Source organism: Camelus ferus, chromosome 9 (assembly GCF_009834535.1).
Source record: "Camelus ferus isolate YT-003-E chromosome 9, BCGSAC_Cfer_1.0, whole genome shotgun sequence".
NCBI lineage: Eukaryota > Metazoa > Chordata > Mammalia > Artiodactyla > Camelidae > Camelus > Camelus ferus.
This window is the reverse complement of record NC_045704.1, coordinates 59,918,613-59,944,186: the sequence shown is the minus strand read 5'-3', so window position 1 is coordinate 59,944,186 and position 25,574 is coordinate 59,918,613. Positions and strand designations below refer to the sequence as shown.

General features: G+C 46.4%; 1 protein-coding gene across 1 annotated transcript in view; it reads left to right on the top strand.

Moving 5' to 3' along the window:
- The window catches only part of PTGFRN (prostaglandin F2 receptor inhibitor), a 71,550-nt gene that overhangs the window by 30,346 nt on the left and 15,630 nt on the right, over positions 1-25,574 (top strand). The window contains exons 2-6 of the mRNA XM_032486957.1: positions 275-643; positions 3,228-3,641; positions 8,616-8,996; positions 19,395-19,820; positions 22,736-23,155. Coding sequence (XP_032342848.1) covers positions 275-643; positions 3,228-3,641; positions 8,616-8,996; positions 19,395-19,820; positions 22,736-23,155 — 2,010 coding nt within the window. The remainder of the gene's footprint in view (positions 1-274; positions 644-3,227; positions 3,642-8,615; positions 8,997-19,394; positions 19,821-22,735; positions 23,156-25,574) is intronic.

Here is a 25,574-nt window from a genome sequence, read left to right as displayed (position 1 = left end):
GTACTTCTCTTCCTCCCTGTAGGTTCTAGGAGACTGTTGCATGAGAGGTACTCACTGCCAGGGCTATTGCTGGCTCGGGGTCTTAGCGGTGACTAAGTCCATGTCACCTAGCCCATCCTCTGCCTTTCATCGACAGTTGATGTCGTATTTTCCCAGGCGGGCAGGTCAATTTCCGCCATGTACCTGGGAGCAGGAGTGCCCACAGTTTTGCCGCATTTGTACTGGGAAGACTTTCCACAATTCAAGACCGACCTTTCGCCTCTTGTCTTTGCAGCTCTTTGTCGAGGGCGCGTGGTGAGAGTCCCTGCGGGGAGCCTGGTGCGGGTGGTGGGCACCGAGCTGGTCATCCCCTGCAACGTCAGCGACTACGACGGCCCCAGTGAGCAAAACTTTGACTGGAGCTTCTCGGCCTTGGGGAGCAGCTTCGTGGAGCTCGCCAGCACCTGGGAGGTGGGCTTCCCCGCCCAGCAGTACCGTGAGCGCCTGCAGAGGGGCGACATCCTGCTGCGACGGACAGCCAACGATGCCGTGGAGCTGCACATAAAGAACGTCCAGCCCTCCGACCAAGGCCACTACAAGTGTTCCACTCCCAGCACGGACGCCACCGTCCAGGGCAACTATGAGGATACAGTGCAGGTTAAAGGTACATCCTCACGGGGGTTGCTGTGCCCAGGGACCAGACTTTCCTCTGTCACTTGGCTGTGGGTGACCATGTCAGGAAACTTAACTCCTCTGTCCAATGGAGAAATAGTATCTTACCAGATTAAAGGCAGCGGATGGGCCAGGTGGCCTCTGAGGGCCCTTTCTCTTCACTCCATTATTATTCTGAACCATCCCGTGGCTGGTGACTTGGAGGCAGCCTGGTGTGTGGTGGAGAGTTCAGCTCTGAGCCGGGTTACCTGCACTCAGTCCCATTGCTCTGTCAGCTCTGTGGCCGAGGGTATGTCACCTGCCTCACCTTCCTCCTCTGGGAAACAGTGCCTCCCGTAAAGGTCACAAGAACATGGCAAGTCAGCACCTGTGAAGCCTCAGGGCAGTGCCACAGTAAGGACTTTATAAGGTTAGGGACAAGAAGGTGTTGGTCATGATGACACTGCACAGTTTTATGGGAATAACAGATGCTTCAAAGCTCATGTCTGTCTTTGTGCCCTTCATGATTTAAGTACCTGTTTGTTCTAGAAGTTGTATGGGTCATAGATAAAGACAGATGCGGTCACCGCAAGCTCATTGGCCTGACTGTGCAAGTAATCACATCTTATATGTCTGGAATGTTTCAGGTTGATTGGTTGGTTGGTTTTTTTTTTGCATTTTCCAAATCCTATCTGATTTACTCACACATTCAATTCTCTGAAGCCAAAGGAGACAGGACAGGGTATTTCCCTAATTTACACATGAGGAAATGGAAAAGCATAGGTTAATGACTTGCCTAAAATCACACAGCTAATTAGTAAATGAGCAAGAACAAACAATCTTAATTTGGGGCTAGCAGAATAGAAACATTATTACTGTTATTACTTAATTATGCATTTATCTGTATCCTGCCTTGCTCCAAAAAGAATTAAGTCAGGGTAGTAGTGCATTTAATGACTGAGAAAGAAAAAGATGTATATGATGATATAAAAAGGGGTGTTGATTCAGGCACGCATTCCCTCTGTAATGATTTGTAGACCCCTACCGTATCTCGGAAACTATTCCCTCATTAGACTTAACGAGGGGATAAAACGCCATGTCCATTATGCAGGTATTAAAACGTCAAACCTACCTCTTCTGTTCTCTCTTCTCATTCCTATAGAAAATTCAAATATATTTTTTAGAAAAAGTCCCAGAAGACATTCTTGCACTGGAGTTAAATAACCTGTTCTGTCTGTAGTCATCACACACATGCTGCACCTCCGTTAGGTCAGTTGCACCCTTGTCTCCCTGTGTATTGCTCATCTTGAGGAGTTGCAGGCAGCAGGAGGAAACCTCCCCCAACCCCCCAAGTATCTTTCTGTTTCTTCTCCAGTCTTTGGAAGGCAGGAGCAAGGAGAGGCTTTCCTTGGGTCAGGGAAACAAACGGATGGCCACAAAAGAGACTGGCCCAGGTGGAGTCTCTGGTGGCCGTCATGCATGGTCTGGGGTCTCTCTGGCCTTCAGCTTATCCATGCCCTGGCAGATAACTGGGTCTTGGGAACCGAGTCACATTAGCTGGACTCACAAACTGATGTATATACTCAAAGGTCATCATATTCATTTGCAGGTGAGATAGGTCATTGGGATGTGTCCTTCTAAAGATGTAGCAGTTTTTTCTAGAATAATCCCTTCTCAAGGGCACTGGATTCACTTCCGAGCACGGAATGGCAGGAATAACCAAGGAGGTGATGACCGGTGGTGTTGGGGGGTTCTCCCATCCAGACCACAGGCGAGCCTGGGAGACTGTCCCTGCCCTCGGTGGAGGCTTCCTCACTGCTTACGTCATGTATGGCTTCCCTTCCTCAGTAGCACTCGCCAACGCTTCTCTGATCTCTGGGCCCCTTTTTCTAGGCTCTAGAGGAGCCCAGCCTTTTCCCTCTGGGCTCTAATGGAGTAAATAGCCGAGGCTTCGGCTTTCCTTGTCGGGTTCCTAACCTGCAAACAGAGACCCTCTGCTCACCCTAGTCATTCTCAGGCATTCCCCAGTCCTCAAGGCACACAGCCAGCTCTCCTGTGGTTTTGTGGCCTGCAGATCATGCTGCTTTAACTCCTCGAAGATCCCCCAGGCTCCTTACTCCAGCCTGTGACCTAGCAAAGGAGTATTTGACAGTCATGGCCCATTATTTGATGGTGATTGCTGAGTGCCAAGCACTGTCCCAGGCACCTTCCCTTGTAACTGGCTGAACTGTCAGTCAGCTCCCTGAGGTAGGTCCAGTTGCCATCCCTTTTCAGAGATGAGGAAGCTGAGGCACAGAGGAGTAAAGTGACGTGCCTGAGGGCAGCAGAAGTGTGTCGCCCAAGGCAGAGTTCTCCCAAGGGACTTTATACCACCCAGTTCTAGCAGGGGGTCTATTAATAAGTGCCTCTTTAAAATTTCAAGTCAGAAAGTCAGTTGAGGTCATAGGTGAAGCAAAATGGGCCATCGTACCCATCTGGGCATTAGAACAGGGGAGGGGAGGAGGAAATTGTCCTGCAGGCCCGGGTGGAGGGGGGCGGGACAGGCACGTGCCCAGTGGCGGGCGGCGGTGTGCTGATGGCTCCGCTTCTCCCCGCAGTGCTGCCGGATGCCCTGCGCGTGGCCGCCAGCCCGCAGCCCTCCCCGGGCCCCAGCCTGCGCGAGGGCGAGCCCTTCGAGCTGCGCTGCTCGGCCTCCACCACGTCGCCCCTGCACACGCACCTGGCGCTGCTGTGGGAGGTGCGGCGCGGCCCCGCCCGGCGGAGCATCCTCTCCCTGACCCACGAGGGCAGGTTCCGGCCCGGCCCCGGCTACGAGCAGCGATACCGCGGCGGGGACGTGCGCCTGGACACCGAGGGCAGCGACGGCTACCGCCTCTCCGTGTCCCGGGCCCTGTCCTCCGACCAGGGCTCCTACCGGTGCATCGTCAGCGAGTGGATCGGAGAGCAGGGTAACTGGCAAGAAATTCAAGAAAAAGCTGTGGATGTGGCCACTGTGGTGATCCAGCCGACAGGTGAGCTTTTGGAAATTGTATGTTTTGGACTGCATCTTATTTTCTGACCGATGCGGTGTAGAGAAACAGGCCGGTGCCTCATCCTTTTCTGACAAGATTTCTGCTCCTCCTGGGAGGCCTTGCGTTGACTGGTGAGGGAGTAGGGTGGTGTGGAGGGTCTGGGAAGGATGCATCTGTTTTGTGCCAAATAGTAGTTTTGCTTTGCAGCTGCTTTTCATCTGGATTCACACCCATAGGAAGCTGCTGATACATAAGATACTAAGAAGGTTTTGTGACTGAGAGATTCAGTCCCTTTAAGTGCCAGGATGAGGTCCAGCCTGGTGTTCAAAGGGGATTTGGGGTGCCCCCACCTGCTCCCTTGGCTTCATCTTGTTTGGTGTTTCCTGAGGTTGTGGATTGCCTTTCCCTGCAGCACTTGGGGATGTGTCTGGCTCACCCCAAAACCTCTTGTCTGACTTGGGTCCTCTAGGCTTGCCTTCCAGGTCCCCTCAGATGTGACATCCCCTTGTACAGGAGGGGTTCTCTAGGGCTGGGCCACTTCTTATTTCCTATATGACCCATACCCCAGAAGCATCCAGCCCTGGGGTCTATGCAAGAAATTGTCGTCATCGGTGAACCAGCCTTTTCAAAAGTAACAAACAAACAAAAACCTCCTTATTCCTACTAGAGAAAGAATTAAGAAAATACCAAATACATTTTAGAAAAGTCATAAAAATAAAAGAAAAACAGGCCATTGTTGACTCCATGTCCAGTTAGCGTCGGTGGGAACCTACTGTGTGCTGGGCTCTGGGGTCAGGGGTGTTTGAGGATCGTTCCCAGACCTCTTGGAGCTTCTGGCTTTGGCAGAGACAAAGTGTAAAGAGACCATCTCTGGTGTTGTCACTGCTGTGGACGGATGGGTGGACTTTCTGGGAGCCTGACATCTTCAGATCTCAGAGTACTCTGCTGCCGTCGCTTCTGCCTCCTGTTTTGTAAACTGGGAAGACCTTGGGTGGACTCATTTCCTGACTATAAACGAGGGTGCATGACCACTCTGTTGCTGAGATGGGAAGCAAAGCAGGAAACAGTACACCCGGGGAGTGCTTTTCCTCTGTAAGCTGCGTTGTTCCGAGCGCTTTACTCTGCATTTGCATCACAACACGGGAGCTGGACTTGGTGAAAGCAGGGCTGATGATCTTGAGTGACTGTGGCCGTCAGTGAGGTCGAGGTGCCCTTGCCGACAAGAGGGGCTGCCAGTCACACTCAGTCTTGGTTCTCCTGGCTGCAGAAATCACTTTCCGGATGGACTCAGGTCACCTGCCTTTTCAGAAACGATCAGCCTAGAATCTGACCTAGGAAACCTCAGATATTTAGCTTGCATCAAACAACTGTTTTATGGGACGGAAGGATTAAGAATTTCAGATTGGCAGCAAATTATCTTGTTATGCAAGAATTTCCATTGTAAAGGTATTTTTTTTTTTTAATTTCAAACAAGCCACAAAACTCGTAGTGTTGTTTTAAGACTTGAACACTATAAGCTTATTAGGCAGGCAGTAGCACCTGACTCTCACCCAAGGCTGGAGGTTTATAACCTTTTGTACCATGGGCTTTTTTGACAGTCCTTTGAAACTCACAGACCCCTTCTCTGAGTTAATTGCTTTAATTCATAAAATATATACAAAGGATGACAAAGGAAAACAATTGCATTGAAAGGGTAATCAAAGTATTCTTAGGACAAATTTGTTATATAGTATATTGTGTTTCATTAATGCATTAAATAGTAAGATATAATGGTAGCCCTCACAACTCCTGTAATTTCTAAGTAGTGATGAATGTAAATGATACTTTAAGATGTCTGCAACAATTTTAATGTGATGTGAAAATATCTGTGATTTCTATTGGGAGCAAAGATAATACTGCACTGGTTTGTTACTTACTTTCATAACAAGAGGATACGTTGTATCTCAGGTAGAAGTTAGTAAAACTAAGAATTTTTATCCCCATCCATGTCATAGACTCTTTAAATTCCTTTTGTGGACCCCAGGTTAAGAACCACCACACTAGAGTGATAGTCTTTCTCATTATCAACACCTGCACTCTCCATAGCTAACCTCTTCTGTTTTTTTTTTAAGTTGAAGTATAGTTGATTTACAATATTGGTTCTTCAGTAGTATTATAGATTATACTCCATTTAAAGTTATTATAAAATATTGGCTCCATTTCTTGTGCTGTATATTACATCCTTGTATCTTACTTATTTTATGTTTAGTATAGTTTGTACCTCTTAATCCTTTTCCTCTATCTTGCCCCTTCTCCCCTTCTCCCCACTGGTAACTACTAGTTTGTTATCTAGTAGTGAGTCTGTTTCTGTTTTGTTATATTGATTTGTTTGTTTTATTTTTTTAGATTCCACATATAAGTGAGAACATACAGTATTTGTCTTTCTCTGTCAGATTTACTTCACTGAGTGTAATACCCTCCAGGTCCATCCATGTTGTTGCAAATGGCTAAATTTCTTTTTTTTTTTTTTAATGACTGAAGAATAATCCATTATATGTATATATATAACCACCACATCTTTGTTCATTCTTCTGTTGATAGGCACTTAGGTTGCTTCTGTATCTTGGCTATTGTAAATAATGCCGCTGTGAACATTGTCCGTAGCTAGCTTCTTAAATACTCTTATCCCATTGTTAAGATAAATGGTGGGGCTGTGCCACCTAGGTGGCAGTATTCCTCCCCTCCAATGTTAGGAGTGGCCTGGCTGATGTAGCTCCTGGTGTCTAGTTTATGGATTCAGTTATATCCAATGGGAGAAAGCCTGCCCCACTGCAGCTTTGTCTGAGGTCCTCTCTTACATTATGAGTTCTGAGAACTGGTTCTCTTTTTCCCTTCAGCATGCCCCATCCTGTCCCAGCAGTGAACCCCCTAATCCCATAGAACATGTGGCAACAGTGATGTGGCAAGATATTTAGCCACTTGCAGAGAAGAAATTAGAAAGTGAACTATACTGTTAAAGGGACATTTCTGCCAGTATTTCTAAACCCAAGAACCCGCTTTGTCCATTAATACGGTCCACAGCTGCATACTGCTCACTTTTTGCCTCAGCCGGCTCCCTTCTGAGCCTTCTTTTCCCTCCAGCAGTGATGGAAGGCATAGAGGGCTTCCAGCAGTATTCTAGGGTCTCTGACCGAGGTTAGTACATGGAGTGATTCCTACCACAGCGCAGGTGCAGGTCAGCAGTTTCCATACTGACTCCTCCCAAAAGATGTCCTCATGTTACTTTTGGCCCCTTGAAAGGGGTTGAAAGAGGAGGAGGAATTTGGAAGATGGGTGGAGGTGAGAAATTAGACTATAAATTCCTTTTTCTAAGCTATGCCCACCTTATTTTCTGTCTTCATGAAGGTGGATCTTGAACGTGGCCTGAAACACTTGTTTAAAATGTTGTCAAGCTTTGAAACTATTCATAGGAAAGTCATTTACTCCAGAGGGCCTGGCCTTTGGGGTGGAGTCTTTTCTGAACTGAGTGCTAGCCTTTGTCGCTGAGCTGACCCAGGACCACAGCTGATGCTGAACGACTCTTGCTGGAAGCCCAGGACGGGGCTGTCTGTCCACTTGAACCCCCTGGGAGGTGTTGGCTGTTTCTCATCTAAGCAGTTGTTCCCAGAGCATTACCACATGTGGGATATTTTTCTACTCTGATTACAGATGTACAACTTCTTTTCAAAAATACCCCAAATAAAGTAAAATGTTTCCTTGTAAAAAGCTTTGACAGGTGAATGCTGAAACCAGATCTGCCTTGAGACAGTGACACTGAACCCTTCAGTGCTTCATCTAAATATAGCCTGCTTTTAATTATCCACACGAGTGAGAGGGCAGTGGCATGGCTAATCCAGAAATCATTGTGTGTTGGTTTCAGAATATATGCTTTATACTTGGCTTTAATTAAGGTGGGTTTGTTGAATGGAATAAATGATGCTCTGAGGGCATTGCATTTTGAAGACTTGGCTCATTAGGCATATTGTCTGGTTTCACTTTCCCAGTCCTTCTCTAGGGTTCCTGCCTTCCCCTTTTACCCAGAAGATGGTTCCTCACTTCCTACCCTCCAGCTCTTAGCCCCCAGCTGACAATATGTACTGGTCAGAGCTGAGCCGTCTTTTCTCTGAAACTCACCCAAGTCCTATCATGCATATGGAGAAAGGATGATTTTAGTTTTGTGACGTTCAGCAGACTTGTTTTCAAATGCTAGTGTACGAGATGATAGTGTAACACTTAGGAGCAGAGTCCCTGAAGGCAGACAGCTGGGATTTGAATCCTAGCTCTGCCACATATTGGCTGTGTGACCTTGACCTTGGGGAAGCTCCTTAACTTCTCTGGACTTCAGTTTCCTTATCAGTAAAATAGAGATAATAATGGTACTACCTCGTAGGGTTTTTTAATTCAAATTTATCATTTTTTAATTGAAGTATAGTTGATTTCTAGTACTTCAAGTGTACAGCATAGAGATTCAGTTTTATATATATATTTTTTTCAGATTCTTTTCCATTACAGGTTATTACAAGATATTGAATATAGTTCCCTGTGCTACACAGTGGGTTCCTTGTTGTTTATCTATTTTATATATAGTAGTATATATCTATTAATCCCAAATTCCTGATTTTATTCCTCTCCCTTTTTCCCCCTTTGGTAACCATAAGTTTGTTTTCTTTGTCTGTGAGTTTGTAGGGTTGTTTTGAAGATTAAATTTATAAACCACGCAGAACAGTGCCTGGCATATATATGTGTTTGCTGCAATTATTATTTTTATGATGTAAAAAGAAATGTGGTATGTTTCACTAATTCATTCAGTGAGTATCTCAAGCACTTCAAACTGTACAAAGCCTTCTAACTTGAATGTCATAAATAAGAAGGCAGAAGGAGATGATCTAAGGGGATGGAGTGGAAGGGGCAAACGTAATCCAGATTATCTCCATGTCCGTGTTTTTAACGTTCCAGTTCTCCGAGCCGCTGTGGCCAGGAATGTATCTGTGGCTGAAGGAAAGGAGCTGGACCTGGCCTGCAACATCACAACAGACCGAGTGGACGACGTTCGCCCCGAGGTGGCGTGGTACTTCAGCAGGACCCCGGACAGCACCTTGCCCGGCCCCCGCGTGTTGGCTCGGCTGGACCGTGATTCCCTGGTGCACAGCTCTCCTCACGTTGCCTTGAGTCACGTGGACGCACGCTCCTTCCATTTACTGGTTCGAGATGTTAGCAAAGAAAATGCTGGCTACTATTTCTGCCACGTGGCACTCTGGACACCTGGGCACAACAGGAGCTGGCACAAGGTGGCAGAAGCCATGTCGGCCCCAGCTGGTGTGGCCGTGACCTGGCTAGGTGAGTGGTTTGAAGGATGGCTCTTAATCTCTCCAGCTTAATCCCTCCTCTGGGATATGGAGAGGAGTCAGGGTGCTGTGTGTTTTGCAGTATTTGGGGTTCTTGATATCAGGAGAAGCATACTGTCACCTGGATAGATCCCAAGCTGAGGAGGTGAAACAAAACTGGCTGAAATAGAATCTGGCAGGCAAGGGAAACATTTAGATAATGTGGCCTCAGTTGTCTCAATACCCTCATTTGAGAGGATATAGTTTCCTTTTGTTGTCGAGATTTGCAGGATCAGGGGCCCTGCTGAATGGCTGTTTGAAGGATCTTTGTTGGAGGGAGAACACTGCCATTCTTCCTTTCCTTTTCCTAGACTCCTGGGGACTGTCTGGCAGGAGCTGGTGCTTTCCTAAAGCCCAGTGAAGAAAAAGAATCCCTCCAGTTCATGAAACTTGTTTTCTTCACTCAATGTCCTGGAGTCCCAAAATGATTTTTTTTTTAATTTTTTTTTTACAGATATCCATTAAATGTAGGGGCCTTCCTGCTTCCCTCGCTCTTCTGGTGGGCTCTCTCCCCGTGTACGATTCCCAGGGGCAGAGCAAAGTGGCCCTCAACTGTTGACCACATTGCCACCTGTGTTATAGCAACTTGTCACATATGTGAAGGTCATTGTTGTATCTTTTTTTTTTTTTACATTCCCATCTTCCCTATCTCTTATTTTCTTTAATGCTTGCCTTCCAGGGCTGAGTTTTCTTAATTTTGTTACCATCTTGTAATTAATCGCAAGTAAACTTAGACAGGATGGGGCCCAGTGGAGTGGAGAGAACTTGGCTTCCCACGTCCGTTATGGCAAAGATGGAGATGGGATTGCTGGTCAACCTCTTCCTTGTTTTCAGCTTCATGTCTACTGTCTGCTGAGTGTTCTGAGCCCACATGAAGGCATTTGGCATTGCTCTGTTAGGAGTAAAACAGATCTTTAAAGGTTAGGAAATCATTTCCTCCTTCGTGTGATGCTGAATGTCCTCCCGCCGTGAGCCCCAGCTCACGCTCAGCTCTTGTCTCTGCATTGAAATCTCGCGGGTTAGCGGCACATTCACTGTCTGTCTCTCCCTAATAAGCCTTTATTTGGCCAAGATGGGGAGTTGGCAAGTGGGGACAGAGGGGGCAGGGAGAAGAAGAGTAATAAGAGAATGAGCAGAGAGTACGTCCAATTCAGAGCGAGACTAGGCAGGGTGTTAGTCATCCCTGGTAGCAAAGTGATTCTTTGATATCTGCAAAGTGAAAGGAGCAGGGTTTACCTGGCGAGCTTTTATTCCAGTCCTCTGAACCCTGTGTGAGAGACTCACTGTGAAGCACTGAACTGGAACAATGTTAGCCCAGCTAGAACTCTCCTTAGCAACCTTCAAAATAAAACAGATGTTGTCAGCACCGAAAGAAGAGTTTTCATCTCTGGAGCTGAATGTGTCTCATAGCCCTGATCCTCTGTGCATCGTGCGGGGCTGTCAGATCCCAGACCTGACTCTCGGCACCCCTCCCCTGCCAACCTAGAATCACAGCTCAAGAGTTTTTTGGGGTTTTTTTTTTTTTTTTTTTTTTTTTTTAAAGTGCTGCCTGCACTCCAATTTTAGGGCCTCTTTGAAGTACTCATGCATTGATCCCAGTATACCCCGGGGGAGATGCAGGAACTGTCAGGAAATTGGAGGGGAGCTCTGGGAGGGAGTGGGCTCTTTTAGCTGGAAGGGATTTGTTGGTGGCTGTTCTCCGGAGAGTGGAAGGAAATCAAGAGACTAAATTGTGGGAAAAGGCTCAGTTATTATCCTCAGAATCCAGCACTGTTGTCATGAAAGCCATCAGTGTGCTTTCCCCTGGCTGATCTAAGTCCCCAGATCCCACATCTCTCCCAGTTCTTTGCATGGAATGGGCACTCACTAAACATTGGCTGGATGGGTAGATAAGCCAGCACCAACACATGGCTAGTGTTAAAATATGTGCATAGGAAAAGAAGAATTGCAAAGAAAGCAATAATGCTCAACTCAGAATATTCAGAGATATTGCACATGGAAACCTACCAGGAGTGTAAGTGGTTTTTTGTTTTTGGGGTTTTTTTGGTGTTTTTTTTTTTTTTTTTTTTTTTTTTTTTTTTTGCTTCTTTCTTCCTCTTAAATCACTCCTCCATCCCTGTCTCTATGACTCACAACATTATAGCTCCTTGGACACTTGTCAGGTGGCAAGTCGGGCACAAGTACAGCAGTGGACCTTTCTCCAGGACCTCCCTGGAGGTAACTGAGAGGTGACAGGAGGACAGGTGACCTGCCAAGTACTCTATTTATATAGGTCCTCTTATGTTGTGTGACTGTGGGATGTTGTCACAAAAGAGCTCCTGAGAAAGCTGGTTCTCTATGCAGGTATTACACAAAACGCTCAATTTTGCTACTTGACAGATTAAAAATAGTAACTATCGTTTATTGAACACTTACTGAGTGCCTGGAACTGGGCCAAGGGCTCTAATGCATTAAATACTTGATCCCCACAACAACATTGTGAATGAGATACTGTCCCAGTCCCCATCTGAAAACTACTGATCTTCATTTTGCTTACAATTCTGAGGGTCAGGAATTAGGGAGGGACTCAGCGGAGTTCATCTCCATTGCACATGGTGACAGCTGGGACAGCTAGGGCTGGGGATCCCCTTCCAGATGGCTTTCTCATGCACGTGCCACCATGTTCCAGAGCCTCTCTCCCTGTCCCCACATGGCATCTCATCCAGGCCCTCACCACATGGCTTGGGCTTCTCACAGCGCTATCTTCTCAGAACAGTCACGCTTCTTACCTGGTGGCTGACTGCCAAGATACAGGATGTGGAAGCACCCTGCCAGTTAAAAGCTATCCTTAGGACTGGCACAGTGCATGTCTGCTGTTTTCCATTGGTCAGAGCCGTCACAGAGTCTGTCCAAGTTCAAGGGGTTAGGGATAGAGACCCCATCTCTTAATGGGAGAGTCGCAAGGTCACGTTGCACGAGGGCATGTGGGATGGGAAACCTTCCTGCAGTCATCTTTGGAAGATAGAATCTACGCAGTGGTTAGTGCTTGTTTCTTTTATTTCAGAAGAAATGTTTAGGTTGGTTTAGGGCGTGTTATGGCCCTGGGTCAAGTCTGTCCCAAGTATTTTCATCTTAAGTGGAGTCTCTCCTAAGTATCGTCATCTTCTGTGGAAGCAGTTTCGGTTTTGGGAATCAGCTGCACTCCTGAAACGGAAAGCTAGGTTGTTCTTGTCCTTGTTTGCTTGGGGTTGGTGCACTGAGTAGATGAGGGGTTAAAACTGACTGGCGTCTTTTCATGTTCCATCGTGTAAACCAGACAGATCGGGCAGTGACGTGAATGGGTCTGTCAGGTCCAAGAGGACTCGTAGTAAGTAGCTGGGAGGACTATGGTTTTTTCAGAGGGTAAGAAAAAGCCTCTTTTACTTAGGATGTATGTCCTACTTTTGAAGGGAAAAAGAGGACTTAAGTTGGCTTGCAAAATGAAGCCCAATTTAAAGCAGGAGACATAAAAATAAAATCAAGATCAAAAGGGGTAAAAAGAAAAAAATCAAAGAATAGATATTGCAAGATGGTTGGGATGAATTAGTTACTGCATTTGAGCACTGAATTTGCCTCTGAAGTTTTGAAGAGTCGAGGCAAAAAGAGATGTGATTATACAGTTCTCCTCTGATGAAGGAAAACAAACAAAAGAGACAAACTTTTTCTTGGCACTGAATTTAGCGTGTGCTTTTTTATTTAAGGGGCACTGGATAACATAATGGACAGTGCTTTCAACTGTTCTTTTACAAAAGGCTCTAAGTGATTGTTTACATGGATGTTTCTTATATCCACTTCCTAAAAAAACTGAGGGCATAAATCTTAAGTGTGAAGGAGGTTTTGTAAGAAGCTGAGTTACTATGGAGGACAAAAGTTGCTTTGTGTTGATCAAATTTAGTATATGGCTAAAACTGTAGAGAATCTGGAGGAGTGGCTGGTTAATCTGCATATTAAGCCATCTCTCTCTGCTATCAGATGTCTTAAATGAGCCCTTGGCAAGAGTTGGATACTAATCGGTTCACGGTTGAGCTCTCCGCCTGAAGTCCCAGACTTCTGTGGTGTTAATTGGAGAGGGTTCTACAGGCTTCAGATACAAGGGCAGGAGGAGGCAGAGCTGAGTTCTGCTATTCAGGCTTAAGAACCTGATTTGCATTCTTCCCCACTAGAGGACCGTCCCCACTTCCAGCAGTGTGCCAGCGAGGAAGGTAATTATTTTTCTTTAAAAGGAGCTGTTAATCTGCTAAGTGCTTGGTAGAGACTTCCGAGTTCTTTGCCATCTATAGAAGGTGAGATTTAGATCTGCAGAATTTTATGGGCAACTGTCTGTCCCAGGTTATCTCTGAAGGCAGAAGCTCCACCACTGTCTAAGCATGTTATCTTGGGTGTGTCGCTTAAGGTTTCCGGGCTTTGGTTATCTTGGCTTGGGGGGATAATGCATATAAAGTCCTTAGCGTAGTGCCTGGCACTTAAGTGCTCTACGCGTTTCCATGGTGGCCATGGTGATTTATCCATGTTTTGAGGGGAGAATCCACATAGAACATGCTCTTCCCCACCAAGTTCTTAACCAAATAAGCATAGGGGTATCTTCGGGCATGGAGAACCAGTGTGCATGTGTCCAAGGAGGAGGGGCCGCGCTGACCACACCAAGCCCCTTTCTTGCCTCTGCCCCCAACTTTGACAACGTTCTCCTCCTCCCCTAGGCTAAGTTAATGAGGGTGAAGAAAGAAAAACCGGCATGAATGTCACTTTAGGTGTGCGGCATGAGTGTCCCATTCAAATAAAGTTATCTTCATTGCTCTGAAATCACTCATGCTGAATATAGCCTCATTAATGGCTCTACGAAGTGGGGTAAAGTGCCCCCCAAAATAACAGCTCCTTATCTACAGCCTTCCCTATTTAAATGTTAGAGGATATTTAATTGTTACATACAAATGACAATTGTGGCAACTCTTTGGTAATTAGTCAACTTGCTCAGCTGCCTCTAAAGCACCTGCCCAATTCCAGAGAAGAAACTCGGCCTCAGCAGAAACAAGGGCGCTTTTCCCCCAGTTTCCCCTCACTTGTGCATGCAGCCTGTCCGTCTGATTAGCTCTACCATGTTAACTAAGCTTCACAGGGGGTATTAGAACGTGGCCCTGCTGTACAGTTCAGGACTAGTGTCTCAGCTGTTATCATCGCCCTTGTCTTCTGGGATGGAGCCAGTTTTGAGAAAGCATTAAGGACTGGGTGTGTGATGAGGTTATGCAATTTGGCCCTAGTGGGAGCCAGGCCATGGAGCCAAAGCCTCTCCTTTAATTCTACTCCCACACACCGTGCAAGGCCTCCGTCTTTGAACTTACCTCCTTTGGGCTTTGGTTTTGTTTTTGTTTTTCCCGTTTAGGAAATGTACCTGAAAACAGTACCTGTCTCATCAGGCTGTTCTGAAGATTCAACGAGAATGCAAGGCAAGTGCGTAGCATGGTCCCTGGCATGCAGGAAGCCCTCTGTAAAAGCCAGGTATTAGTATCATTGCACCTTCCCTGTAGAATGGTTGTGAGACGAAAAGAAGGAAGTAACCTGAAACCCCCAGTTCATGTCCCTGCACACAGTAGGCACAAAATACCCGCTTTCACAAATTAGCCAATGATCCTGAGCATTTTCATTGTCTTGCAAGTTACAACAAAGGAGTTTAATGACCCATATTCCAAAAATAAAAGTCTTTTCTTGGTGGGAGTGAGGGTGGGGGTGAGGTTCGCGTTGGGGGAGGCTGCAGCTCCAGGAGGTGGCGGGTGTGTGAGCAGGGCGCCCTGGGAGCCAGACTGGGGAGCAGATCCTTGTTTCTCGGAATGTTAGGGATGTGGTACCTTAGCCCGACCTCAGTATTCTGTGAAAGGGCTTACAGCGTGGGTGGGTTGTTTGTTTTTGTAGGAAAAACCACCAGCTTCAGTTGTCAATATTTTGCTGATCATATTTCATCTCTCTTCCCTTGCCTAGGTAGACACACACACGCACAGGCACACGCACACCAGTGTCCCTCTCTCTTTTTTCCCACCTTTCCCTCCACCCTTTTCCCTCTGGAAGAATTTGGAGGGGGGAGGAGGTAATTAGGTTTCTTTCTTTCTTTTCTTTCTTTCTTTTTTTTTTTTAACAGAGGTACTGAGGATTGAACCCAGGACCTCATGTGTGCTAAGCATGTGCTCTACCACTGAGCTGTATACCCGTCCCCACTTCTGGAAGAATTTAAAACATATCCCAGACATCATGTAATTTTGCCATTAAATACTTTAGTATGCATCTTTAACTGATAAGCATTTTTTAAACATAACCACCATTGCGTTCTTAGCTGATTTCTTGATGAGATCAAGCAGAATATAGCAGTAATCAGTAGTGGAATGCTTGTACCGAAAATGAGCATTTTTTAATGCAAAATATTAAATTTAGTCCAATTCAGCAAGTGTGTTAATGTCTTTCATGTACAAGGCACTGCACGCACAGCACATGCAGATGAAGAAAGCAGGCTGTCCCTGACCCTGCAAAGAGCCCTGTACAAGGTCCGTAAGACAGACAGATCTGTAACTAAAGTTCAAGGCAGTGTTCAAGTAAAATCCTTCGAGAGCAGGGAACCTGGTGGGCGGTTGGGTCTCTGTGAACGTTTGCTGAATGAGAAGCAGAGGTGGGACAGGCTGCTGAGTTCAAAGGAGGCCTCTGTTAAGGAGAGGCGACCTGGGAGATGTCTGTGCACAATGGACCTTGAGGAACAGGCCCAGTCACTGCCAACAATTTTTTAAATCGTGAAACAGCAATAAAGGAAGATTTCCACACACGCATCAAAACAAAAAAGAAATAAGAAGCACGCACACGCCTACCATTCTGGCGTAGTGGAATTATATATTTTCTAGGAGTGTTAAGTCCCATCCGACCTCCAAGGCTGGTGGATCCTTTAGATCACCGAGAATCCACTTGTTTGTCTTTATTTTAGGATCCTCCTTTGAGGGGCCTAACATTTAGTTTTAACAGAGAACAAGGAGACCGACCAGGCAATGAAGACATTTTCCTCCTGTGTCAAGCTGGAATTCCTATAACTAGATGCACACATGCTGTAACCTCCCCCTGCTCTCCCTTTTCTAAATTTGGATACATAAATTTAAACAGATCCATCCGGGGGTAGAGGAGGGGGTAGAACGGGAGAATCTATTCAGTCATTTACTCAGCACCCTATTGAGCAGGTGTCCCAGGAGCTGAGGCACAGGCAACATTGGGAAGAAGGCAGAGGAAGTGACAAAGGGATGGTGACAGGTGCTATCGGAATGGAGTCTAGATTGTACACAAGAAGGCAGCGGGCAGTGGGGCCGGACAAAGGGGTTAGACTCACACGATGCAGACCCTTGAATGCCAGGCTGGGGAGTGTGTTCTTAGCTCGGTAGGCAAGAGGAAAAGCTATGGGAGGCTTCTTGAGCAGATGACTTTGTGGTGGTGTGAGCCCTGAGGTGGGTTGGAAGGTCGTTATAATAGTCCTGGCTGGAGGCAGAGGGCCAGGATGAGGAGGGTGGTCGTGAGGTTTTCACGCACCTGCTGTGTGTGAGGCCTGGGGTCGGAGAATGGGAAGAGACCCTGAGGAGGTAGAGGTGGGGCCTCAGGAACCATCTGAGTGGAGAGTGGGAGATGGGGTGCCTTTCATGAGTGGAGTCTTAGGGAATCAGTGATGGGAGTGTAGTGACAGGAGCCCTGGTTGGAAAGTTAGAGAAGGAGGAGCTGATTTGGCTCATTTGGAGTGAGGTTTTAGCTGTGTGTGTGGGTGTGTGTGGGTATGTGGGGGGGGGTGTCCACTCCCTTCTCTGGCCCCAATCTGTCCTTAGACTCAGGCTCAAACACTGGCACCGGGCTGTGTTCTAGGCTACTTGACTTGGTCTCTCATGGCATCTCAAGATAAGCACGTTCGCAACCCTATTCATCTCACTCCCACCCACATCTGCCAACACACACACACATACATGCACATGCATACACACACCCGTGCGTACATACATTCATACATGCACACGTACCAGGCCCCAGTCTAAGCACTTCCGCATATATTTTAACTGTTAATCCTCACAATAATATTATGAGGGAGGTAGTTGCTGTTGTTCTCCCCATTTTTACAGATGAGACACCAGAGAGGTTAAGTAATTGGCCCAGGATCACACAGCAGGTAACAGCAGAGCCAGGATTCAGACACAGTCTGGCTTTCAGACACACCCCCTGGCTCCTCACCACTGCTCTTTGCTGCCTCACAGTCTATTGGTCAGGTTATCGTGGTGACACATGTGGAGGGTGTTCGAGTTGTACTCGGAGTGGAACCGGCTGCTGCTGCTTCGTGAGGATTCGATGTTGTGGTGATCCCGGCTGGTCCTGACTGGTCAGAGCGGGGGTGGTCTTGTGTACGCACAGCAGTTCAAGTCTGTCCTTTCCACGTGAAATAGACGTGCTTGTCCTTGTCTGTACCCTGCTTGCTATGCCAAAATCTGACATGAGGGAAGGGGCTGAGACCCTGGATGGGGGGTAATCTTGGCTTCTACACATGAGGATATAAATACGTTTCAGTGTTTGTTCCACTGCAGTTGCTGGAGAGGCGGTGTGTGTGTTCACACTCGGCCCAGGGGCAGGAGACTCCCCAGCTGTGCAGCTTCCCCTGTGAAACAAGGTGGCTGACAACGCTCTAGTGTCTTTCTCTACAGCGCCCACGTCACTGAGGGTGCGCTCCCCTGGGCAGGCAGAGCCGGGCGGGTGTAACTTTGTACGGCACAGGGTCCAGCCTCGCGTGCAGTTAATTCCTTGTGAAGATGACATTGGAGGGAGTTAGGATTTTGAGTTCTTTCCGTTTCCTGGCCACTGAATCATTCTTGGGGAAGTCGTGATGTTACACGTTTCATCAGAAATGTAAATCATGAAAGTACAGTTGCTTGACCTCAGCAGTTTATAATTTGTGTGAGTCATGAATAAAAGCAACATTAAGTAAAACTGAACTGTTTGATGCAGATGATGTGAATATAGTGTTGGCAAATGGGAAGTTCTGTGGTCAGGTAGAATTATTTGTCCCCTAGCAGGCAAAGTGCTACCAGAGAAAAATGCAGCCTTTTCTAAACGTTGTTAGCACCAAGGCAGCAAACGTTTATTGAGTGACTACTGCATGCAAGGCTGCATATTTGGAGCTTGGGGACAAGACCTTTAAGCAAGGAGTAATAACAGAGTGGCATGACTGCAACGCAATAGTACCTACATGGTTTCTGGGAAAGAGAGGAAGGGTGTCACACTCTGGGTGCCCAGGAAGGGGACACCGAGGAGGTGACAGTGAAGAATGAATGCAAGTTTGCAGGGCTGTTAAGAGGAGAGGCCACTGCAAACCAGTCACCACGGTGATGCCAGACTGGTGACCAGAGAACTTCGAATCATGAGGTGTGGCATGTGTAAGGGGTGGCGATGGGGAAAAGGAAGCAGCGAAAGTGTCCCCATGCCAGTTCCTGGGCAAGTGTGGAGGGAGGCCTTGAAATGTGGAGTTGCAGGAATGGATTGAATCGATACAGGGTTTTTTAATACAAGTGAAAAATAACAGGACTGTGACGGTGGCAGTGGGGATTCTGGGAGAGCATGGACTCCTCACTCACCTCCCGCCCCATCAGAGTTTGTGCCTGGCAGGAAGCAGGGTGGTCATAGTGAGCGGGCTTTACTCCAGCCAGGACCACGGTGAGCGGTCTTCAAGGCCAGTGGAACTGAATGAGAGTTCCATGTGTTAGCGAAAAGAGTATCATTTGGGGAGTTTGAGGGTGAGAATACACGGGGGAGATGGTGACCTGGGGGCCTTGCGTTTGGGGCAAAGCCCCAGATGGCGGGAACCCGAGCCACGGCTGGCTGTCTGGCCAGTGCTAGCGTGTGCTCCAGGGTGGGGTTTTCCAGTGCTGCCCCACTGGCACTTTGGAGGTCTCTGGGCACTGCCTGGCCGGCCAGAGAAAATCTTAGCTGTGCATGGACATCAAGCTTCTTTAGAGATTCTTCTTAGAAGCTTCCAACCTCCTGGGGAAACTGACAGCTGACCCCAACCTGACAGATCAAGACTCTCATTGGGGACATTTGGCTTCTGGCCTGGCAGGGTGATCTTGAGGGGCATCGTGGGGGCAGCGTTCACAAGTTTTGCAATAACGCGCTCTTACAGGACCCTCCCCGGGCCACGCAAAGACCTTTCCCTGCTGCTGCAGTCAGCAGGCGGGCATTCACTTGTCAGGACAGGAGTGGTGCTTGTCTCATCCCTCCTGCTAATTCCTGGTATGTAGCTCTAATTTTTTTCTTTTTCTTTAAATCCTGGCCCCTCTCTCTTGTTCAGAACCAGAGTATCAGGTGTACCTGAATGCTTCTAAGGTCGCCGAGTTTTCAGACGACCTCACGGCGCTGGAATGCCGGATAGTGGACATGAAGAACGCGGAGGCGAGCGTCCGTTTCACGGTGTCCTGGTATTACCGGATGAACCGGCGCAGTGATGAGGTGGTGGCCAGCGAGCTCCTGGCAGTCATGAACGGGGACTGGACGCTGAAGTACGGAGAGAGGAGCAAGCAACGGGCCCAGGACGGAGACTTCATTTTTTCTAAGGAACATACAGACACGTTCAATTTCCGAATCCAAAGGACTACAGAGGAAGACAGGGGCAGTTATTACTGTGTTGTGTCTGCCTGGACCAAACAGCGTAACGACAGCTGGGTGAAGAGCAAGGATGTCTTCTCCAAACCGGTCAACATATTTTGGGCATCAGAAGGTAGACGCTTTATTCTTGTTTATAAACGTTGTTTGGTTTTGACTTAAGTCATCCCACGGTGCACTTTCAGATGCACGGTCACCCTGCGGGTTTCCCTTTATGTTCAGAGTCCAAGGAATGCACGCTCAAGTGACTGTTTCTCATCCACAGCATGAACCAGCCCCTTAGCAATGATGACGCCGAGAAGGTAAGTCCTAACGAGAGGGCTGGGGCTTGGCCGGTGGTAGAAGGTCATCTGGTGGGAGTGCACAGCCTGCCTGGGGTAAGCTGTCGACACTGTGGCTTAGCTGTGTGATCTTAGGCCAAACTTTGCACAGGCCTTTGGGGGTATGTCCGGGCACCAGAGATGCCCCAGAGTGAGTGGGCATCTTACTCTGAGCGGCCAGTCACCCATTCAGAGAGATTGTTTCTCGGGAGAGCTGACAAGAACTTAGGGTAAACAGTTTCTCTGATGCATCTCTGTCTGAACGCTCAGAGCGCTGTCTACCTTGGGACGTCAGCCTTGTCAGCTGTTTTATCCCGGTCTAATCCATCAGCCCAGGAAGCCCGGGCCTCCTCGGTCCTCCTCCATGCCCCCAGGGCGAAGCACCATACGGCCCTCTCCACATTTCTGGTGCCTCACTGCCCCCCACCCCATATCCCCAAACCCCACAAAGGGCCCTCTAGAATTTAGCAGAATCTCCCATTTCCTGACCTCATCTCTAAATGCTCCTTTCTTTTTCTCACAGTGAGCATGGCCAGCCTTGCTCTCCTCAAAGGCACCACTGCCCCTGCAGCCTTTCAGGGTGGTGGTGTTTTCTTCCCACACTGGGCCCGGATGGGGCAGGTGCCCGCCTGGTCCCCCACTGCAGCCTCCAGACCCTTTTCCCTCCTTCCTGAACACATCTTCTCCTGTCATCGGATCCTTCCACCTCCTTCCATTACTGTCACCTGTCGACTCCTGGGTCCTCCTCACTCGCTGTGTAAAGATGCTCACTCTGGCTTCACAACTACTCTCTCCAGCACTCCTCCTCTCTTGCTGGCTCCACTGTGTCGGCATGGGGTCACATTGGCTGCACACTGGAATCATGCAAGAGGCTTTAAAAAAATACTGATGCTGGAGTCCCACCAGAGTCTGTCTTAATTGGCGTGAGGTTATGTGCAGTCTGGGCACTGGAATTTTTAGATGCTCCCAGGATTGTTCTCCTGTGCATCCAAGGTTGAGAACCCTAATCATTCTCCACCCGTGCCCTCCTCTCTAGTCATCATGATCTTTGTCCACTTTGGGTTATTCTCTCCCAAGCTCACACCCTACGTTAGACGTCTCACTTCTGATAACTGAGAGCCCTCCATCCTCAGCTCCAAGCAGTCTGTCCTCTGAACACACTCCCATCTTTCTAGATCACTCCCAGTTTCCCGTTGGCCTATTAACGTCCTGTTAGACCTCTTGTGTTTTGTTTTGTTTTGTTTTGTTTTTTAAAGCTGAACTAACCTTGATCTCATTTCCCCCTCCATCTTTCTGGTCCCCACTCTCTTTGTCCACCATTTCTGTTTTTCTCCTTTGACGGCCAAAGGATTTGATTTGTCTGTACTCGGTGTCTCTGGGTTCTCTCCTCCTGTTCTCTCTAATCTGCTCTAACCTGGCTCCCCACCCTCCCCACACCACTGCTCATGTTATAATTTCTAGAGATGGACATATGGCAAAACCCAGTTGTTAGTCATCTTGCCTGATTTAGCAGGGTTTAACACTGGTGATCATTTCCTCTTCTTGGAAATACTTTGGTTTTTCCTTGGCTTGTGGGACACCACCCTCTGTGGGCTTCTCTCCAGCCTTGTAGCTCTTCTTCTTGGCCTCCTTTGTTGGTTTCTCTTCATTTTCCTGACCCTCCAACATTAGACTGCCTTCAGACCTAGTTTTTGGACTTATTTTTATCTCTTTAACCTTTGGCTATTTCTTCTAATCTCACAAATTTGAATTCCAAGAAAGAATGTGAACGGCTCAGTGGACCCTCAGGAGTCAGCGACTCTGGAGAGACACCCTAACATATGTGTGCTCCTGATAGGCTTGGTGGAACAGCTGTTCCCCAAAAAACCCAACATAATTTTATTTTATAACTGGATGGATTCTAGAATTATCTCATTAAAGGATAAAAAGGATGTGCTTAATTCTTTTGCCCATCCATTCAACAGATATTTCTGTACCTCTTAAGTGCCTGACATTGAATTATTATAATATCGATGAATTCTAATGTGTATTTGCTTAGGGATTTTTTTTTTGACAGAGAGGCAGGGAGGAACACCCTTAAACCTTAAGGTAGGACAGACATGGGCACTTGTTCAAAACGTTCAAACAGCATCTCTGAGGAAATGACTAGATCTACAAGCAGATGCCCCAATCAATGGAATGATCACCTCTTCTGTAACATTACCATCATAGGATTAAGCAGAGAGAGGACCCATTTTTCCCTTGCTCTGCTCTTCCAAGCCGGCTGGTTAAGCTAACAGTGCTTCGCCTGTACCCGGCGGAGCCTCAGGAGGGAGAGGCAAGCAGGCATCGCCTGAAGCCACGTCTCCCCCAGGTCGCTAGAAGCGAGTTCTCCTTCACATCCTTGGGGGCACCAGTAGCTTCCCAAATTCTCACTCTGGGTGAAACTTCTCAAGGACTTGAAAATCCTTAAAACCAAATTCTCACCCATCGATCCCCTCCTCCCTCATACCCACTAAATCATTTCAGACTGCTCCACTTCCTCCTGCGTGGCGGTGTTCAGCCCGCTTACCAGTACACGTGATTTTCTTTCTGGGTTTCCAGATTGTCTGAAATGCTATTGTGTGGCAGTTTGCAAATAAATTCCTGTTTCCTTGACATTGTGCTTTCAGATACGTACCCATTTAGCTAATCCTGTTAGAAATCACCCCTTTCTGGTGCTTCATTGCAGATTCCGTGCTTGTGGTGAAGGCGAGGCAGCCAAAGCCTTTCTTTGCTGCAGGAAATACGTTTGAGATGACTTGCAAAGTGTCTTCCAAAAATATTAAGTCGCCACGCTACTCCGTTCTCATCACGGCTGAGAAGCCTGTTGGGGACCTCTCCAGTCCCAACGAAACCAAGTACATCATCTCCCTGGACCAGGATTCTGTGGTGAAGCTGGAGAATTGGACAGATGCGTCGCGGGTTGATGGTGTGGTGTTAGAGAAAGTGCAGGAAGATGAATTTCGCTACCGAATGTACCAGACTCAGGTCTCGGATGCAGGGCTATACCGCTGCGTGGTGACGGCCTGGTCTCCTGTCAGGGGCAGCCTGTGGCGGGAAGCAGCGACCAGTCTCTCCAATCCTATTGAGATAGACTTCCAAACCTCAGGTGAGCAGGGACCCCTGGTGAATCATTGACTGAGCTAGAAAAGACCCTAGGGTTTTGATCCAGTGGCTTCATTTTTTTTCCAACGGCTTTATTGAGATATAATTCAGATGCCATACAATTTACACATTTAAATGTATAGTTCAGTATATTCACAGGGGGTGCATGACCATCACCACAATCAACTGTACAATATTTTCATTGCATCTAATTAAAACTTGCACCCTTAGCTGACACCCTTCACTTCCGGCCCCTAACTCTCCAACCTCCTATCCGCCAGCAACTGCTCATCTACTTTCTGTCTCTATAAACTTGCCTATTCTGGACATTTCACAGAAATCGAATCTCATATGTAGCCTTCGTGTCTGGCTTTTTCACTTTAGCATTATGTTTTCAAGAGTCATCCATGTTGTAACATTATCAGTACTTCGTTCTTTTTTTTTTTTAACATTAGAAAATTGTAGCCTTTTTATTTAGTACCCAGAGAATGCCAGCCATCTAACATGATATCTTGTTAAATGTTGCTCACAGAGTTTTAACAAGAACGAAAATATGTGTAATTTCTATGTTATCTTTGGCAGGGTGTAAATTCAAAATGATAGCCGCTTCTTTAAGTGGCTCCTTTAAGAGGGAAAAACACTGTAAAAGGCACTAGTGGATTTGGTCTTATATGAAAAATGTAGTACAATGAAAACTTTAATGTCAAAAAGAACAGTACTTTAAAGAAAACATTCATAAAATAAATGATCGTATCAACACCATAGTGTAGTCAGAAAAAGAAAACATAGTTATCTGAATATTGGGGACCTTTTCTTTCAGCTGCAGAGTTTACATTTTTAAGTACATGTGAATCAAATGTACACACCATTTTGGTTTTGAGAAGTGCAAAAAAAAAAAAAAGGCCAGTAAATATCACATTTTCTATATTAGAAAATGAGTTTAGGAATCCCAGCATACTTGGGAAGTGTTGACACTTTTTTTTTTTGTAACTATAGGAAACTGCGTTCTCTCTGCATAAATGTATGTAACTCACAGCTGCCAGCCCTATTACTGTTTTTAAAAAAATTAAACGCAGAAAAACCACATTCTTCTTTTTTTGTACTGTGGCATTTAAGGCAGAATTGTCAGCACTTCATTTTTCTGACTGAATAATGTTCCATTGTGTGAATGTACCATGTTTTGTTTATCCATTCATCAGCTAATGGGCATCTGAGTGTTTCTGGTTCTTGACTATTATGAATAACGTTGCTGTGAACATTTGTATGCAAATTTTTGTGTGAACATACTACCCCTCCTTTTGACCCTCACTTTTTTAACAGATAAACTGAAACACACCTACATCACATCTTTTAGGGAACATGATGAAGTATAAATAAAAGAAGAGGGACTCAGCCTCCAGAGGGTGAAATGATTTGCCCAAAGTGGAAGATTCAGAGCTAAGATCCAAGTCTTATCCAGCCCTTGGCTTTACTCTTAGAGGTCCCTAGGACTGAAGGTGACAGGTGCTGTGCTTGGCCTAACTTACCAGAGCAGTATTTCCTTACAGGGGACAAGGCTCCCAGCCTTCTGCCTCACCTTGCTTTGGGACTAGAAAAAGATTCTAAATAGTCGAGACTCCAGAGCTGTGGTAGTGTGGGTGGATACATCTGTCAGCCTGTTTTGTTAAGAATAATTATGAGTTGTGTTCATTTATGGGAAGGTTAGTTAAAACAAGAGCATTTTTATGTCTATTCTGAACCTATTTTAGCTTTGGTAAGTAAATGTTTTTATGCCATGAGGTGGAAAGATCCACCTTTTTTAATTGCATAGGTACATATTCTCAAATGGAAATGTTTCTTACTCATCTGAGTTCCTCTGACAAGTCTGTCTGTGTATGTGTGTGTGTTGCAGCAGGTAGATGATTTAAAATTTTTTGATCCTCAATCTTATTTAGAATATCAAAGCAAAGGATCATCCTTTGTGAGTTTAATATTGAATATTTTCACTAAATCTGCCCTGGGTTCCAGCTAAAGATTTCTGAATGTGTAAATGAATACTCATCTGTGAAACTCCAGGCACTGAGTCAGTGTAACAAATGCAAGATATTTGTTGAATTTAATTATTAACATTTATATTAAATGTAAAGTAGGCTTTAGTGAAAGTTATTTTCTACTAACATTAGTTTGTATTATTATAACCTTTTATAGTGTATAGTGAAATAATATTCTGGCATCTAACAGTCTCTTAACCTTTAGGTTAATATAAAGTAAATATTGATTTAAACCCTTAGATTTGGAAAGAGCAGAAGAAACACAAACCTTTCATTCTGCATCTGCTTGTATGTTTTTTACTAACAGCTTTATTGAGATACAGTTAACATACCATAAAATTCACTCGTGTAAACTGTTGTCAGTGGTTTTTTTTAATATATTCACAGATATAT